The 16,029-nt window shown below is 48.5% G+C and overlaps 1 protein-coding gene across 1 annotated transcript; it reads right to left on the reverse strand.

Moving 5' to 3' along the window:
- Window positions 1-1,127: 1,127 nt before the first annotated feature.
- On the reverse strand, window positions 1,128-14,926 carry slc9a8 (solute carrier family 9 member 8). The gene is made up of 16 exons (XM_040193924.2): window positions 14,458-14,926; window positions 13,847-14,028; window positions 12,306-12,386; window positions 10,968-11,026; window positions 7,287-7,370; window positions 6,855-6,956; window positions 6,718-6,752; window positions 6,122-6,265; window positions 4,429-4,564; window positions 4,237-4,342; window positions 4,043-4,159; window positions 3,164-3,246; window positions 2,963-3,074; window positions 2,667-2,887; window positions 2,426-2,572; window positions 1,128-2,042 (listed from the first exon to the last, which is right to left on the reverse strand). The coding sequence occupies exons 1-16, from the start codon at window positions 14,649-14,651 to the stop codon at window positions 1,929-1,931; spliced, it is 1,917 nt and encodes a 638-aa protein (XP_040049858.2). The 5' UTR covers window positions 14,652-14,926; the 3' UTR covers window positions 1,128-1,928.
- Between the last annotated feature and the right edge of the window lie 1,103 nt (window positions 14,927-16,029).

Below are 16,029 nucleotides of genomic sequence, written 5' to 3' on the forward strand. Positions count from 1 at the left end.
GGACCAGAGGAGTCGCCCCCTGCTGGTCACTACAGAGAAGTAGAGTCATTTCCTCATAGACGTCTATGGGAGCAGAGGAGTCGCCCCCTGCTGGTCACTACAGAGAAGTAGAGTCATTTCCTCATAGACGTCTATGGGAGCAGAGGAGTCGCCCCCTGCTGGTCACTACAGAGAAGTAGAGTCATTTCCTCATAGACGTCTATGGGACTAGAGGAGTCGCCCCCTGCTGGTCACTACAGAGAAGTAGAGTCATTTCCTCATAGACGTCTATGGGAGCAGAGGAGTCGCCCCCTGCTGGTCACTACAGAGAAGTAGAGTCATTTCCTCATAGACGTCTATGGGAGCAGAGGAGTCGCCCCCTGCTGGTCACTACAGAGAAGTAGAGTCATTTCCTCATAGACGTCTATGGGAGCAGAGGAGTCGCCCCCTGCTGGTCACTACAGAGAATGCAGCATGAGAATGAATTGGCTTTTCTTTTCAAACCTGGAGGTTGCAGCTTGATGACCTTAGAACAGCCTAAATGGATGATCATCTTTGGGGATGAATACTGATGTTCCAGATTCTTTTGAACTGAAGAACACATAGAAATGTGGGTAAATTATCCTGACGTGAGGCGTTTTAATCAGTGACTTCCCCCCTGCTGTGCTCCACGTGCCCCTGCTGTTCACCGTAGAATCATCACACGCCGAAAACGAAAAGCTCCCAGCGTGCGAGATATTAATGAATCATCCGTGCTGGATTCACTCACTGCTCACGTGCTTCTTGATCTTCTATTCTGTAAAATAACCGTAGATTTCGCTGCCTGTTTAACAACTAGGAGAGAAAACATGCAACATAATCACACTACTTTGTCAACTTACGTCTGTAGATTTTACCCTAAAAACTCAAGGCCTCATTTGCATATTTTCGGAAGAATTGTAATTCAATAAATGCTTCTCTTAATGTATTGATGATGAGCCTCAGATATCAACATGAAACCTACTATCTCATTCATTAAATTGTACTTTGGGGTCAGACTTTGATGTTAGAGCCCCCCCTTGTGGTCGTGCGTTCTCATTACAAAGATCTATTTAACTCCTGAGAGCAGAAGCTATTAGAAACTGATGAAGGAGAAATTGAATAAAACATTTAATTAGTCATGTTTTATTAGACTCGACACCCCGTTTTAATTCAGCGGCATTGGAAGCTTATAAAAAAAAATCATTTTATCCCACAAACACTTCAATAAATAGATCAACATTCCCCAGACATTCATCGCTGCTCATCTTCATTAGTGAAGTGAAGAAAGAAATGAAGGAAATCACATTTGGAGCTCAGCGTCACGGTGACGGAAAATAAAACGCAGACGAGCTCATTTCAGGGAAATAAAACCGCATCCTGGAGGTTTGATTATTCTCCCGTAAGCTTCCTGTTCCTCATTAAGATTACCTGCATGCCTCGCCCCCCCCGCGGGGAGCGCCTCACGTGTAATCACCTTACATACGTGTGGATGCACACGCGCAAATATGGAAGCAGAGAGGATTAAATCTCTGGAAAGCGAATTCCGAGCAGAAACGCGACGAATCCCACATTAAAAAAAACGTAATATAAATTGGCCTTCTGGTGACGCAAAGTAAAAGCTTCAGAAGAACCACGGAGACGTTAGAAAGTGCAGCGGCAGTTTTGCTTCACATGGAACGTGAAGGAAACACCTGGAGAAGGTCCACGCGTCACTGAGGGAATCCTCGTCACAGAAAGTGCGACTCCACTTAACGAATGGAGCCCTTTGACACGTTACGCACACACACACACACACACACACACACACACACACACACACACACACACACACACACACACACACACACACACACACACACACACACACACACACACACACACACACACACACACAGTCTCCCCTCCCGGGCTGAGGGCGCTTTGTCGCCTCACAGGAGCTCGGCCTCGTCGTCGTCGTCCTCGGAGCCGGAGGGTCCGTGGCGAACTTCCTCGTACCACTTGTTGGTCAGAGTCTTCATCTGGATCCGTCCGTGCAGCAAGTCCTGCGAGAAGGAGACACACACACACACACACACACACACCAACATGAATGAAGATAGAAAAGAGACTTTTGTGTTTTTGGAGGACATAAAGTTCAATTCAGTGAATCACACTTAACTTAAACTACTTTATACAGCTTGAGTGTGTGACGGCATGCTTTTATTGTGAAGGAGTCGTAGGGAATGCGATGTGTTCGGCACTAAATGAACCAGATATGAATATTTAATGTTCAGCTACGACATGCCAGAAAAAAACTAACAAGGTGTTTTAAGCTGTGAATCAAATTCTTTAATCCAACAACTTAAAGTCGATTTCTTGCTCCTCGGGTACCAGGAAGTTGTAACTTGAATGAACCCCCGCCCCCTCCCCCCGGTGCGTGCCTCACCTCCTGGGTGAGTCGGCGGGTGAAGAAGGGGTTCAGGTATTTGGCGTCCAGCCACATGAAGCCCTTCAGGTCTTGTCTCTGGAAGATATGAGCCTCGTACTCCTCCTCCGTCAGCTCCGACAGGTGCTCCGACTCGATGGTGTTACCCTGCAGAGAAAAGGGCGCAGCAGAGAGGAGGGAGGCGGGGTCAGTTGAAATGAACCGCTGGTATCCATGCCGACGGAGCGTCTCAGGCCCTCACCATTTTCTCCGTCTTGCTGAGGGTGATGTCCTTCTTGCTCTTGCGCCGCGATTGGCTCTCCTCGATGTCCATGAGGCGGATGAGCGGCATGGTCCCGCCCCCCATGAGCAGGATGGTGAAGAGGACGATGATGATGGTGGTGGTGCCGATCAGCTGGCGCTTCTCGATGGGTTCCAGGCCCAAGTGGAGGCTCAGCGCGTAGGGGATGGCGCCTCGCAGGCCTGATGGAGACGTATTTATGATGAAGCGTTTTAAACATATAGTTTTATTAATGTGCTGACGTCCTGTCGCCTCACCACTGAACCACATGATGAACATCATCTTGGGCGTGATCTTATGGTCCCTGAAGACGTTCAGCAGGACTGTCAGTGGGAAGATGTTCACGGCTCGGCCGAGAAGCACCAGGACCTACGGAGAGGAAAACGGGTGGTGTGTGTGTGTTTGGGGGGGGGGGGGGATCCAACAAGCAGTCAGAGAACACGAGCAGGAGCACTTACGATGCACCAGATGACGAAGGAGAGTTCAAACTTGTGAGGGAAGCTGAAGATGGAGAGACCAAGGAAGGCAAACACACAGGTCTCTGGAGGGGAAACAGAGGAACTTCACAGGTGATTGGACAAAACAGCTGTCAGTCAAACCTTTACCGGTGGAATCACGTCATCAATCCTTGCTTTGGCTCTTTGTTGGACGAACACCCAAATTCTGATACAACAGGCGCAAACGCAGCGTCTACGCCGACCTCCTTAGGTCATTTAGAACCAACCGTCTGTCGTATCAAACCCCGCCCCGGTGTGTCGCCTCTCTCAAACCCTTGTGTGTCGTCTCTCTCAAACCCCGCCCCTGTGTGTCGCCTCTCTCAAACCCTTGTGTGTCGTCTCTCTCAAACCCCGCCCCTGTGTGTCGTCTCTCTCAAACCCCGCCCCTGTGTGTCGCCTCTCTCAAACCCCGCCCCTGTGTGTCGTCTCTCTCAAACCCCGCCCCTGTGTGTCGTCTCTCTCAAACCCCGCCCCTGTGTGTCGCCTCTCTCAAACCCCTGTGTGTCGTCTCTCTCAAACCCTTGTGTGTCGCCTCTCTCAAAACCCCGCCCCTGTGTGTCGCCTCTCTCAAACCCCGCCCCTGTGTGTCGCCTCTCTCAAACCCCGCCCCTGTGTGTCGCCTCTCTCAAACCCCGCCCCTGTGTGTCGCCTCTCTCAAACCCCTGTGTGTCGTCTCTCTCAAACCCTTGTGTGTCGCCTCTCTCAAAACCCCGCCCCTGTGTGTCGTCTCTCTCAAACCCCGCCCCTGTGTGTCGCCTCTCTCAAACCCCGCCCCTGTGTGTCGCCTCTCTCAAACCCCGCCCCTTTCTGTGTTTGGGCAGTAAGACGTGGCCCACTGACCACACATGAAGGCCATGGTGCGCAGCGTCTGCTGCATGAGGATCTGAGTGACCGGAGACAAGTTGTGATGCGTGTAGTGAGACATCACGATGCCCGCAAACAGGATGGACATTATTCCTGCAGGGGGAGAGAGAGCACGCCATTAAAACAATGTTACGGTAAGCTAACAATTATATGTGTGTGTGCACACCCACCAGACAGCTTGAGGCCCTCCGCCAGGCCGTAAGGAAGATAAGCAAAGATAATCATCATGCCAAACTCCAGCGACGGCGTCTTCCTCAGATCAAAGTGTTTCAGAAACTAATCAGTGCGTTAAGGACATTTTATGAGATGAATGTACACAAGCGTGAGTTTGAAGCCGCCGCACACTAAATGAGTCCGGATACGAGAGCGGAGATGAGTCCGGTGAGGGTTCCCAGGGCGGCCGAACCAAAAAACATTTTGAGGAAATAAGCCAGCGCCTGGACGAACGTCTGCCAGCCGGTCGCCGAGTTGTCCGAGCGGGAAAACCCCTCTGCCGTCCTGCAGGGCAGAACAAACAAGAGGGGGGGGGGTTTAATACCCGTTACACCTCGTGGGCAGCGATGCCCTCATCTGACCCCAGGGGGCGACAACACTCCACCACAAACAGGCCAACTAACCAGCGTTTTCACACAGTGAAGCAAACGTGATGAACCAAGGCTGTGTGACTTAACCGGAATAGTGACCAAAAGAACACTATGTGACATTTGAGTCCTCTCAGTTCCCCGAAGGGGCAGCGCTCAACTTCCAGTCAGAACTAGTCACATAAAGGCGTAGACACAAAAACTCAATAACAGTTATTATTTATGTTTCCAGGAAAATAATGACACTAGGTATCTCTTCAAATTCTCTCTTCTTTTTACTTTAAAATTATTTGGTTGCAAAAAAGGCCTTTGTTAGTTATAATGTAGACTGGTATGAAGGTGGAAAGCCTCCGCGTGCCCTTGGTTATCCCAGAGGTCACGACAGGTCACTTAAATCTGATCGACGTGGCACTCATCCAGGCAAACGTTACAATACACTATTTAGAGAGAATAACGTGCGCTAGCTGCACTGTGGGTCACTTGTCAGTTTACACTCTTCTCACTTGAGGTGAGAGGTCGAGGGGCCATTCAGAAAATCAGTCAGCTTTTTCCACGGCAAAATAAAAGCGCGCCATACTGCGGCCCGATCCCACGCGTCGCCTCCAGCGGGGTCAAACCCCTTTTTAAATAATAGTTATCCAGCAGCAGTGGAGCTAAACAATCTGATTTGAATCCGATAAACAAGCGCCAAAGCGCCCTTAGCGGTTCACAGGAAAGCCGGCGCGTGAGGCGCCGTCGGGCCGATCCATTATTCATACTGCGGTTTGGTCGGCGCTGACACACGGGATCACACGCACCGTTTAGCTGGCGGGAAGGGGTGAGGAGACGCAGACAAAAGACGGAAGTCTGCCAGCTGTTGCTTCCTGTCAAACTCGTCCGACGAGGCGCTTAGTGTGCGTGTGCGTGTGTGTGTGCGTGTGTGCGCTGATACCGGACAATCTTGACAAACCATTGTGAGCGCACGATACTCGGAGCGGACGCTCCCTGCACGTGTTGTCACACCCTCTCATTCCTGATGTGACTCAGCGAAGCAGAAACTCGTTTATCAGATGATAATAAAATAATTAACGCATTGAAGAATCAAATCAACCTGCGGGTCCTTTCGCCCGACACTCCAGAGACAGAAGAATGGACGTGCAGCCCGAGCACGCCTTGCTCACCATGAAAGACAGAGGAGTAGTAATAATAATAATAATAATAATAATAATAATAATAATAATAATAATAATACAATGATATTGCTGCGCTGTTAATGCCGTGCACATGGATACGTCCCAGCTTTAAATGCTCACACTCACTTCCTGTTAGAGACACTAAGCCGTCGGGTCAAGGGGAGGACTGAAGAGCTGCATCAGGAGACTCATCTTCCCTGTTGTCCTTCAAAACACCATTTCTACCCGTCTCACCTAAATACTGGTCCTATTTGCTTCGCTCGTGGAGCCTCGCAACACACTTCTACCTGCGGACGTCTTACTTGGTGAGGACGATGGAGACGGCGTCGTTGAGGATGCTCTCGCCGAACACCAGCATGTTGAGGACCGGGTCCACGTTGAGGGCGTTGAAGATGGCGATGGTGGCCACGGGGTCCACGGCCGAGATCAGAGAGCCGAAGGCGAAGCTACGGGAGGAAGCGAAGAAGCTGAAAATAAGCGTCTTTGTTTTTCGTGAGTGAGTCGTTCTTCGAAATCAAAAGTCCTTCACCTTTACCGACAGAGATCCATCTTTCTTCAAGAATGCATGAATATTAAGAGTATTTAGCACAGATTTCAAACGCAATCAGTGTCTAATAGCTGCAACAAAACCAGGAAAGAATTATGGAAAAAGAAAAGCAACCACAACCAATTTCTGTCTTATTCTTCATAGAACATGTCTCGTAAATGTAAAACATGGTGTTAGCTTTATTTAACAACCCTGCAACAATTTCACAACCAATTCTTGGAAAGTTGCAAGTTGAAACTCGCACACACACACGCACACATCTCATGGCTGGTATCTTATTGTCTGGAAGGCGTTAACAGATCAAAAGTGTTTTCCTGACAGTTGAGGAGTGGAGCTTCTACCAGGACTCACCTATCGGTCATGGACATCTTGTAGATCACATCGGCCTGAGGGAGACAGACACACACACTGCGTCACAACGCGACGACACTTTATTAACATGCCGTCGCAGGAGAACATCCAAGTTGTTCAAGAGGTACGCTGCTCACCTGACCCAGGAAGTAGATGCCCCCGCCCACGATGAAGGCCGAGATGGCCGTGCCGATCACGGCGAAGAGAGTGATGGAGCCGATGTTCTGGAAGAAGTTCCCCTGAACATACATGAACACACGGGTGTAAGTTCTCCTGGTGAACTGTGTCACCGCGTTACGCAACACAGGTGGCGCAGAACGGATCTATGAAGAACAAACACGTTAAAAGCCAATTCCCTTCAAAGCTCAGTGAGTGTGTGAGCTTACTGTAACCAACACGAGAGCTGCTTAGCTTAGCGGACGTTAGCATGCTGCGCCGTATCGTGTAAGGAGTGTGTGGGGGGATAGAAACATGACTATTTTTCATACTTCTGTGGATTCCTTTTGAGTGAGTCACATTCATAAAAGACCCGGCCTCGTTTAAACAAACACACACACACGCACACACACCTTGTGTAGAGAGTATCCAGATTCAAAGATGATGGGCGGCAGCAGCAAGAGGAAGAACATGTTGGGTCGGAACATCTCCTCCTCCTGTGCAGAGAGGGACAGAGACAAAGTCACATACAGTCCAAACAGGTAGCCATGCTAAGCTAACAGTCCGGTGATCAACCCTCAATCAACGACAACGACGCGTCGGGGCAAACAGGATGAAACGCCACGAAGCAAAATCAGATGGAAACGTTACAAGTGAACAAACGACAGATCTGTGTGACACATGGAGTGGTTCCGTGCGAGTCCGGCTGAGGCAGCGCTGCTGACGCTAATCAGCAGGATGCAGTCGCCACACCACGCAATCCCTGCAACAATATTCCCTTCTAATCTACAACCGCACATCAGGTGCTCATCAGGGGGAAGGCCCGCCCCTTCATGTGTTCACACACACACAAGGACTCGTGGATACATATAGAATCTACATGCTTCACACACACACACACACACACACACACACACACACACACACACACACACACACACACACACACACACACACACACACACACCTCTACTTCAGCCACATAATGAAATCATTCTCGGCTAAATGGGCGGGCGAAGGCATCACGTGCCGTCGCATTACATCCCAATGTGCACGCTGCGCCTGTGTGTGTGTGTGTGTGTGTGTGTGTGTGTGTGTTCCCGGTCAGGAATGTCAGAGGGCCCGTTGTTCACTCGTGAACATTCATGGAGGAGATCTATTTCTGTGCCGTGGGTTCGATGCTGCACTGACGGTCCACGTTTACACCCTCTGATCAACAATCTCCCTCATTGTGCGACGGGGGGGGGAGTTTGACAGCTGGCTGGAGACGACCCTCCACCGCCACGATGACCCCCCCCCCCCCACCAACAGAATGGCACACCCCACTCGACTTCTAATCGGCCAAAGAACGAACATTTTGAACATTAGATGTGGATCGTAGATGAATATCACGTTCGCAGTGTCCAATAACCACATTAGCTCGCTAACAGCTAACTAGCATCATTAGAAGACAGTGATCAAATCATCCTTTAACATTCAATCCCCACTGTGGCGCTGATTGTTTGTTTCATTAATTATTGTCATATATTTCTACTGCAGGAGGTGCGTTCTAAAGGTAGGAGGTAAATTAGAGGCCAGATAAGAATCCACTGAGCTGCAGACTAACTCACAGTGTTGGACCCTCTTCAACCAGATCATTTTAAAAGCGTCCGAGATTAAAAAACAAACAAACAAACCGCATTGAGGATTATTAAACGTCCCGACAGTCGATTCATTCCTTCATTCTTTTTTTCTTTTTTTAAAGCCGGTCATCGCTTCTGTGTCACATCTTTATAACCCCAACAAAACAGATTGAGAATCTCCCTGATTATTCATTCTATATGCTTTAGAAAGTCCGGCTCTTGCAACAGGCCAGGCCCAGTGGGGGGGCTGTACAGGACAGCGAAAGCGCTCCGCTTCTGTGTGCTTTCTCATATTATGCATTCAAACTTCAGGGAAAGTAGGCCAGCGAGGACACTGCCAGTTTTTCCTGTGACATTTATCTCTGCCAGACTTCCAGCCTTCGGGGCGGGGAAAAGGACAGAGATGAGAATTAACACGCGAGACACAAGAGCGTCCTCGGTGGGAGCCCGAAGCTCCGCTGCATGCAGGACGCTGCTCCTCCTCCACGTTGTCGGGTGTGCATGCACGAGCAGCTCCACACATTTAAACAAGCTACCAGCAGGTAGTGCTTTGCATTGCATGTGGAGTGGGGCTCTGATGAATGTCCATGCACCCGCTGATCATCCCTTTGATTAACTGGTTAGTCACGGAGCTCTTAAAAAGGTCTGACTTCATAGCAGAGCCCCGAGATGAACGGCTCAAACCAGCAAACGTATGGAACCGTTGCTCCATTAATGAACAATGAAATTAACAAATGGTCGGTTGATTTGATTGTCAGTGTTCGTTGTTGACTAGATCTTACGTCAGAAAGCACTCGATTGGCTTCTTGAGACCACGAGGAAGACGAGAATTCAGATGGATGCACAGCAGAGAGATACAGAGGTCACGAGCAGCAAAGAGGAAATGGATCACACAGCAGAGAAGGCGAACAGAGGGGGGGCTGTTCTATATAAAATAGATAGAATGTCACACGGCGCTAAGAGGAAGAGCAGCCCCAGAAGAAGAGAAGAAGAGAAGCTCCTCTTGGAGGACTGCAGTCTGTCAGCGCCCAGGAGCGACGCAGCAGATTGTAGATGACAGGATGCTGCCGCTGCCAAGGGCCGCCTCCCTCTGAACCCTGCTGGTATTTTGGGGGGGCGACCCCGGAGGGCCCTGGATAGCGGAGGGGGGGGGACCTGCTCAAAATGGGCTAATGATTGGAATGAATAATAAAAAGAGAAGATGCGGAAACATGGAGCGGGGAGTAAGTGCTAGAAGAAGAAAAAAATCTCCCTCCCTCTCGAAAAACAAATAGGTCAGACATAATGGATTTGCATCACGGCCGGGGCCTTTTCAAGTGTCCCGCGGACCCGAGCACTTAGCATACCCTGGTCACTGCAGGAGAAGCTGCTGCACATCACGGGGGGGGCAGGCTGAGGCCCGATTGCATGATTCAGTTGAACAATATTGTTCAGTGTTTTTTTGCACCGATTGTTCGGAGCCTTGTTCGGCACCACTGAGGCTGAGGAGGAAGCTCACAGTACCGCCCCCCCCCCAGCTTTATGGTCCGTTTGACTGTAAATGGATGGAGTCATCATGGGAGGAGTCATGTACCCACGAAGCCGCCCGGTTTCTGCGCCCTAACGTAAAGCGCCCGTCAGAGATCCAGGATAAACCTCTCGCTCAGATTTAAAAAGGTACCATTCATTCGTGGTTCGCGTTAAGCTAATGGTAGCACTCATTCTGTGGTTGCCAAGCAACAATAAAAAATAAAAAAAGACTCTCTCAGTGTGACGTTGCACTCTGGTACGCAGGTGCAGAACTGGAAGCAAACCCGCGTCTCGCTCTGCAGTTCCGGATTAAAAGCGGCACAAACGCCGGGAGCTTAAAGCAGCAGCGACAACGAGTCCCGAAGCCACTGAAAAAACACGGCTTCACATCCACAGGGGGGGGGGGGGTCAGGGGGGGTCCGGGGGGGGGCGCTCCGGTTACAGTAGTGCCGATGACTCAGCAACACCCCGGGGGGCCTCCGGGATCAAAAACAATGGGCCCCAATGTGCAAGAAGCATTGACACGACCTGCCCCCCCCACCCCCCCCTCCCTTCTTACTCAGAATCTACATCTCTTGTTCATTCGCTCCCTCGCTGGCAGAGAACAAGGAATGTTAATCAAAGGCTGTGAGAACCAGGACGAGAGAAGAAAAAAGCAGGAGGGCTCACAGGGCCTCTGGGGGGAGGGGGGGCAGATTGATAGTTACTATGGGTAGGTAACAGGGTAACAGCGTGGAGATATGGAGCATTTTTCAGCATAGTTGTAGAGCCCTGTCATGTGACCGTGGTGGAGTTCCTCTATGGCCTAATAAAGTCACTTGATGTGGGTTTTGAGTTAAAAACCGAACAGAAAGCGGATGCCAAAGCCTGTAGTGGTAGTAGGTGGCGTCTGCGGGCCTCCACTGTGGAGAGAGAGGTGTGGGCACGAGGACCAGTGAGCCCATGAGCACAGTCATACTATACCTTCCAGTTGGCCAGTTCCTGGAACTCAATGATCTTAATGAAGCCTCCCATTAGAATCCCTGGAGAGAGCAGAAGAGAGAAACAACACCTCCGTTTAAATATTTTACAAACGCGTATGAAAATTTTAACACAGCCAGAATACAGATGGAGTTTTAGCTGTTTTAGTGGTGAAAACAAATGCACCCAAAGAAGAGTTTCGACTATGCAGCCTCAGTCTGAGCAAGTCCCCGGGGGCCTTTCGGCTCCCTTGTTCCACCGGCCGGCAGAAGACTAAAGAAAAGGGCGAGGTTAACACGAAACACAGCGACGAGATGGAGAAAGAAATGAGGCATGAGCATCAGATGGACGGGCAGATGGAGAAGGAGACAACGCGGAAAGAAAGAGCAGCAGCAACAACGAGAGAGGAAGCGATGAGGAAGGAAGAACAGTCCCTCCGTATCTGCCAGCAGAGCGTCCTCTCTCTCAGAGGCTCGAGACGCCGTCTGTCCCTCAGGGTGGACAGTTAGTAGAAGGGATTCATTTCTGTTAACTTACAGAGAACTAGATGTTGAGTTCGCTGCTGGACGCCCAATGGCAAAAGTGTTTGCACCACGAGGGAGATACAAGTCAGGGGAACAGGCGCCGAGTGCATTATTTACAAGAGCTCTAAAGTGGAGTATTCTGGGAAACTCCCAAATCAGTCTCAGCATTTGTACCTCTCAGGGAAAAGGTGGATTTCCTAGAAAGCTCTTTCTCATAGACTTTAGCGTCAAAACGTCGTCCTTCGGGTTATTGGGGGAAAAAAAAATTTAAAAAATCACATGCTACTGTCTATTTACATCTGTAGATTTCACCCAAATTTATCAAAACTTACCGTACATATGGACTCATTTTTATATTTAAACATATTCTAGAAAACATAGAATCAAAATCTATATCCTTAATGTAGTGATGAACTGGTGACGGTTCAGGCTGACATCTACTCTTTCATTCAAAATGAGTTTGTTCTCTCACTCTCATCCAGAAGTCTCCTTCAGTAGTTCTTACATCACCAAATGTCAGCTTCTTTCCTCTCTGGATTCTGAAGGATCCACAGACGGTTTGTTCACTTGTCATTCATTTATGGAGCAAAAAAAAAAAGAGAAAAACCAAGGTTCCCTCAGTTAAAACTTTGACTCTAATATGTAAACACAATGAACACGAATGTTGAACCCGGCTGCACCTAATGTTCAGATTTCGGGCTTTGTAAGAAAAATAAGCACATATTTGGAATTCCCAACACGGCTGTTTGGTACGCGTTTCAACGTGCGGCCGCACATTCCTGGACCCCGAGCGGCACGTTGCGTAAGACGTACTCACCGAGAGACACCACAGCCACGCTCTCTGGGAGAAAATGAAGCTTGAACTTGATAAGCAGGTGCACCAATATGATGCAGATACCTGGGGAGGGGAGAGACGGAACATTTAGGACAAATCCATCCACGTCTCAAACATCACGTCACGTGAACTCAGATCAGCCCCCAAAATAGTCCTTGAATCAAACAGTCTTTACGGTCTTTTCGCTTGACACAAACCGCTGGAGACAGAGCAGGGATGTCCACGAGAACCCGCACAGCACATGAATGCATCCACATATTATTCGGCTATGAACACATCTTCTGCAAATTAGTAAATATACGCTCGCTTCATGTAAATATGAGTAGAAAGCAGTAGCCTGACATTTTAAAATCCTACGCCAGAGACCGTACGATAAAGATAATTGCCCCCAATTAAAACATAATGTTCAGCTGTGACAGTAAGAGCCAATTTCGTACATCACTGTGCTAAATCAGTGCACACGCATATTAGCATAATTACGATGACAAACCACAAAGGCCACAATAAAGAAAAAGGAAGCTGCAATTTAAACATGCGGCAGAAATGCGGCGCAGCAAATAAGATGAGCTTTACGACACACAGCCGGCAGAGGCCTGTCCATCCAAGCAGAAGGGAGATGATGAATTCAGACCCAATTAAAGCACATGTGTGATTTCCCGGAAGTACTATGACTAATGTGTGGTTTCTATATTGTGCGCTGCAGTGGCCCCGCGTTAATCAATCTCAGCTATTTTAGCCAAAACCCTGGAGAGATTGTATTAAAGACACCACGAGGAACCTTCAACTGCTTGTAAAGCATCCTAGCTTTAGACCTGATCCTCCGTGGACCCGTCCCAGTTTAACCCCGGATCACTTCCTATGACCTGCATCAGTAAACAGTAGCATCAGAGAGAAGATGGTCTGTTTCTACACGCTTATTGTAAATACTTGTCATTGGGGCCACCGCGTGGGACCGGTACAACCAGATGACATCATGCATGTTCACCAGAAGCTCAGAGAAGAGAGGCCGAGGAGAACCGGGACTGAGAGTAAAATGCAGTTTTCTAATGGGACCCTGGTGCTCAGAGACACGACCGCTTCCTTCAACAGTGGCCTCCAAAACCGACAAATGAGCCAGAGACAAATCACTGCCACGTTCTGCTTTTTTTGCAACCTATCAAACGTTTGCTACGTCAAACCATTTAGTTCAAAATGAAGTAACATCATAATGCGAATGAGTCTAATTGGTAACCGTATGCGAGACTTCGATGGAACAAACCCTTACAGTCCTAAACATGTGACTTAACCTGCTGTGAAGTGAAGCACATAAAGGACACTTTGTGTCTCAAGAGGCTCTTCATCACCTGACACACACACACACACACACACACTGTATTAAAGCGCAGCCACATCCTTTTTATCCACTTCCCTCCTCCTAAACAGCCACACACACACACACACACACGTGATGTGACGGCTGTAGGCCATTATGCTACATCACGTTGCGTGAAGCACAGCGAGGCAGCAGCAGTGAGACTACCAACCGATAACCAGCAGGCTGAAGAATATGGTCAGCCCGCTGGACTGCTCTTCTTCCTGGGCCTCGACGCCCGTCTGCACGGGCAGAATGGGCTTGGCGGTCGGGGGGGCCGGGGTGGTCGGCTTGACCACAGGTTTCGTAGAGTGGAGGGTCTCGTTGCTGGAGGCCTCGGTGCCATTGGACTTCCTGCAGGGAGTCAGGAGGAAAAGCATCCAGATGTGTGCGATCAAGAGAGACGAAGGATGGACACACCGCTGAATCATTAATATCACGTTTGTTCAGAAGCTCATCAGTTTATCCCTCCGCACTCCTCACAATATGTTAGATTAATAGTAAAGTAAACATAGTGTAAACTGTCAAAACACCTGGATGTGAAGCTCGCTGACTTTAACCTCAGGAGACATAACGCCTGACCACACAGCACAGACACCTCTATGCAGCACTTTAACCCACATTGTAGGTTAACGTGGCCGAGTGTCTTTCTGAAGCTAGTTAAGTTAGCTAGCTTGCAGTGCTGGATGCCTGTTGATCACCACTAGCGCCTCTGGTGAGGCTAGCGCTAGCTAGCTGCGGCCGGGCTTAGGGACACGTAATAGGACATTCGTCTCAACGCACCCGTCGGACTGTCCATCCTTCTTTTGGTCGACTGAACCGGGCCCGTCTCCCTTTGCGTGTCCGGTCACAGTTTGCCGCGGGTCACCCGGAGGAGCCTCGCGGTTCCCCACGTCATCGCCCTCGCTCGTTACGGACTTATTGGCGAGTAACAGCAGAAAGGAAAACAACAAAACGTTGCGGGCGATGCCTCTCATCCTCGGGAGCGGGGCATGTACGCCCTAAAAGCGGCGCATTGCGCTTAAAAAGACTGGACGTTTCATGGTCCGACGACGCCGTGTATCTGTTGACATAGCCGCTTCACTTCCGGGCTGAGAAGTGGCTGCTGGGAGATGTAGTCTTTCACGTTGCACGCGTGGAAAGAAACACTGGGGGAACACAAAGAAGGCAGTTTGGTCCAGCTGCTGTCGAACACATGTATATGTTGTCCGTCACAGTGGGTATTATTTCACTTTTAATTCTGTAAATGAAGTGTCGATGCATCAAAGTATTGCACGTGGACGCCATTTCCCATGAGCCTCTGTACTGTCGCGTCAGTCGTTCACCTGCTGTTTCAGGCGCACTGGGGTTTTATTGTAGGCTGCACTTGCTGTTAATTACTACGAGGGGCCGTTTTGGACTTAACTACTGAGACACTCTCGCACTCACTACTGAGACACACACACACACACATACATACATATGAGAAACACACGCACATACATATATACTTCTGTGTCATATTCACACACATATGAAATGCATAAGTGAAACATGGATACGTATCTATCTGAAACACTCATGCATGCACATATGAAAAGGTTGTATGCATATTGTTGAACACTTAACATTCATAACATTCTTAACATTGTTACTTGTCCGTTAGTGCACTTTATGCTTAATATTTTTCTTTTTAACTTTTTAATATTTACATTTTTTTAACTTTATTCCCTTGTTTTATACTAACCCATGGCCTTAGCCTTATTTTACTAACCCATTACATTAGCATTTCATTCCACTTTATTTTATTACTTGTGCACTGTCTTGTCTGTCTACTGTCGCGCTCTAACCGCCAAGACAAATTCCTTGTATGTTTGACATATTTTGGCTAATAAATGTTTCCTGATTCCTGATTCCTGATTCATAACTGAATCTTTTGCACATGATTACAAAGATATAACAAGTTTAGATCCATATGCTTAAATAAGTATTAAATAAAGTAGTTTTTTTCACATATATTTGTAGAAATTATGTATGTAAACGTTTTGCAGTTATAAGTATGTATGCTCTTACATGAGGATGTGCATGACGTGTTTCACATGTGGACACGGGCAAAACACAACTGCCCTGCAAATCATATCATCATATAAAGCTAAACATCTAGTTTAAAATGAATGCTGGTGTCTTAATGTTGTTTAGTTCCAGGTTTGTTTTTTGAAGTGGATGAGTTGTTGATTCAGATTTGGGGTATTATGGAGGCCGTAGTGTGACGTAGCACAACAGAGTTTAATAAGAACCAGACAGTTCTGCAGAAGGGAAACTGGACATAATCTTCATATATCTGTGTTGTATGTTCAATAAAACTTTGAATCATGT

Source organism: Gasterosteus aculeatus, chromosome 2, assembly GCF_964276395.1.
Source record: "Gasterosteus aculeatus chromosome 2, fGasAcu3.hap1.1, whole genome shotgun sequence".
NCBI classification, from domain to species: Eukaryota; Metazoa; Chordata; class Actinopteri; order Perciformes; family Gasterosteidae; genus Gasterosteus; species Gasterosteus aculeatus.

Coding starts and splice junctions, on each gene's coding strand:
- slc9a8 (XM_040193924.2), bottom strand. CDS start 14,651: ATGAGAGGCATCGCCCGCAACGTTTTGTTGTTTTCCTTTCTGCTGTTA. Junction 3,247..4,042: donor CACCATGGCCTTCATGTGTG/GTCAGTGGGCCA, acceptor TTTCCCCTCCAG/AGACCTGTGTGTTTGCCTTC. Junction 2,573..2,666: donor TCAGCAAGACGGAGAAAATG/GTGAGGGCCTGA, acceptor TTTTCTCTGCAG/GGTAACACCATCGAGTCGGA.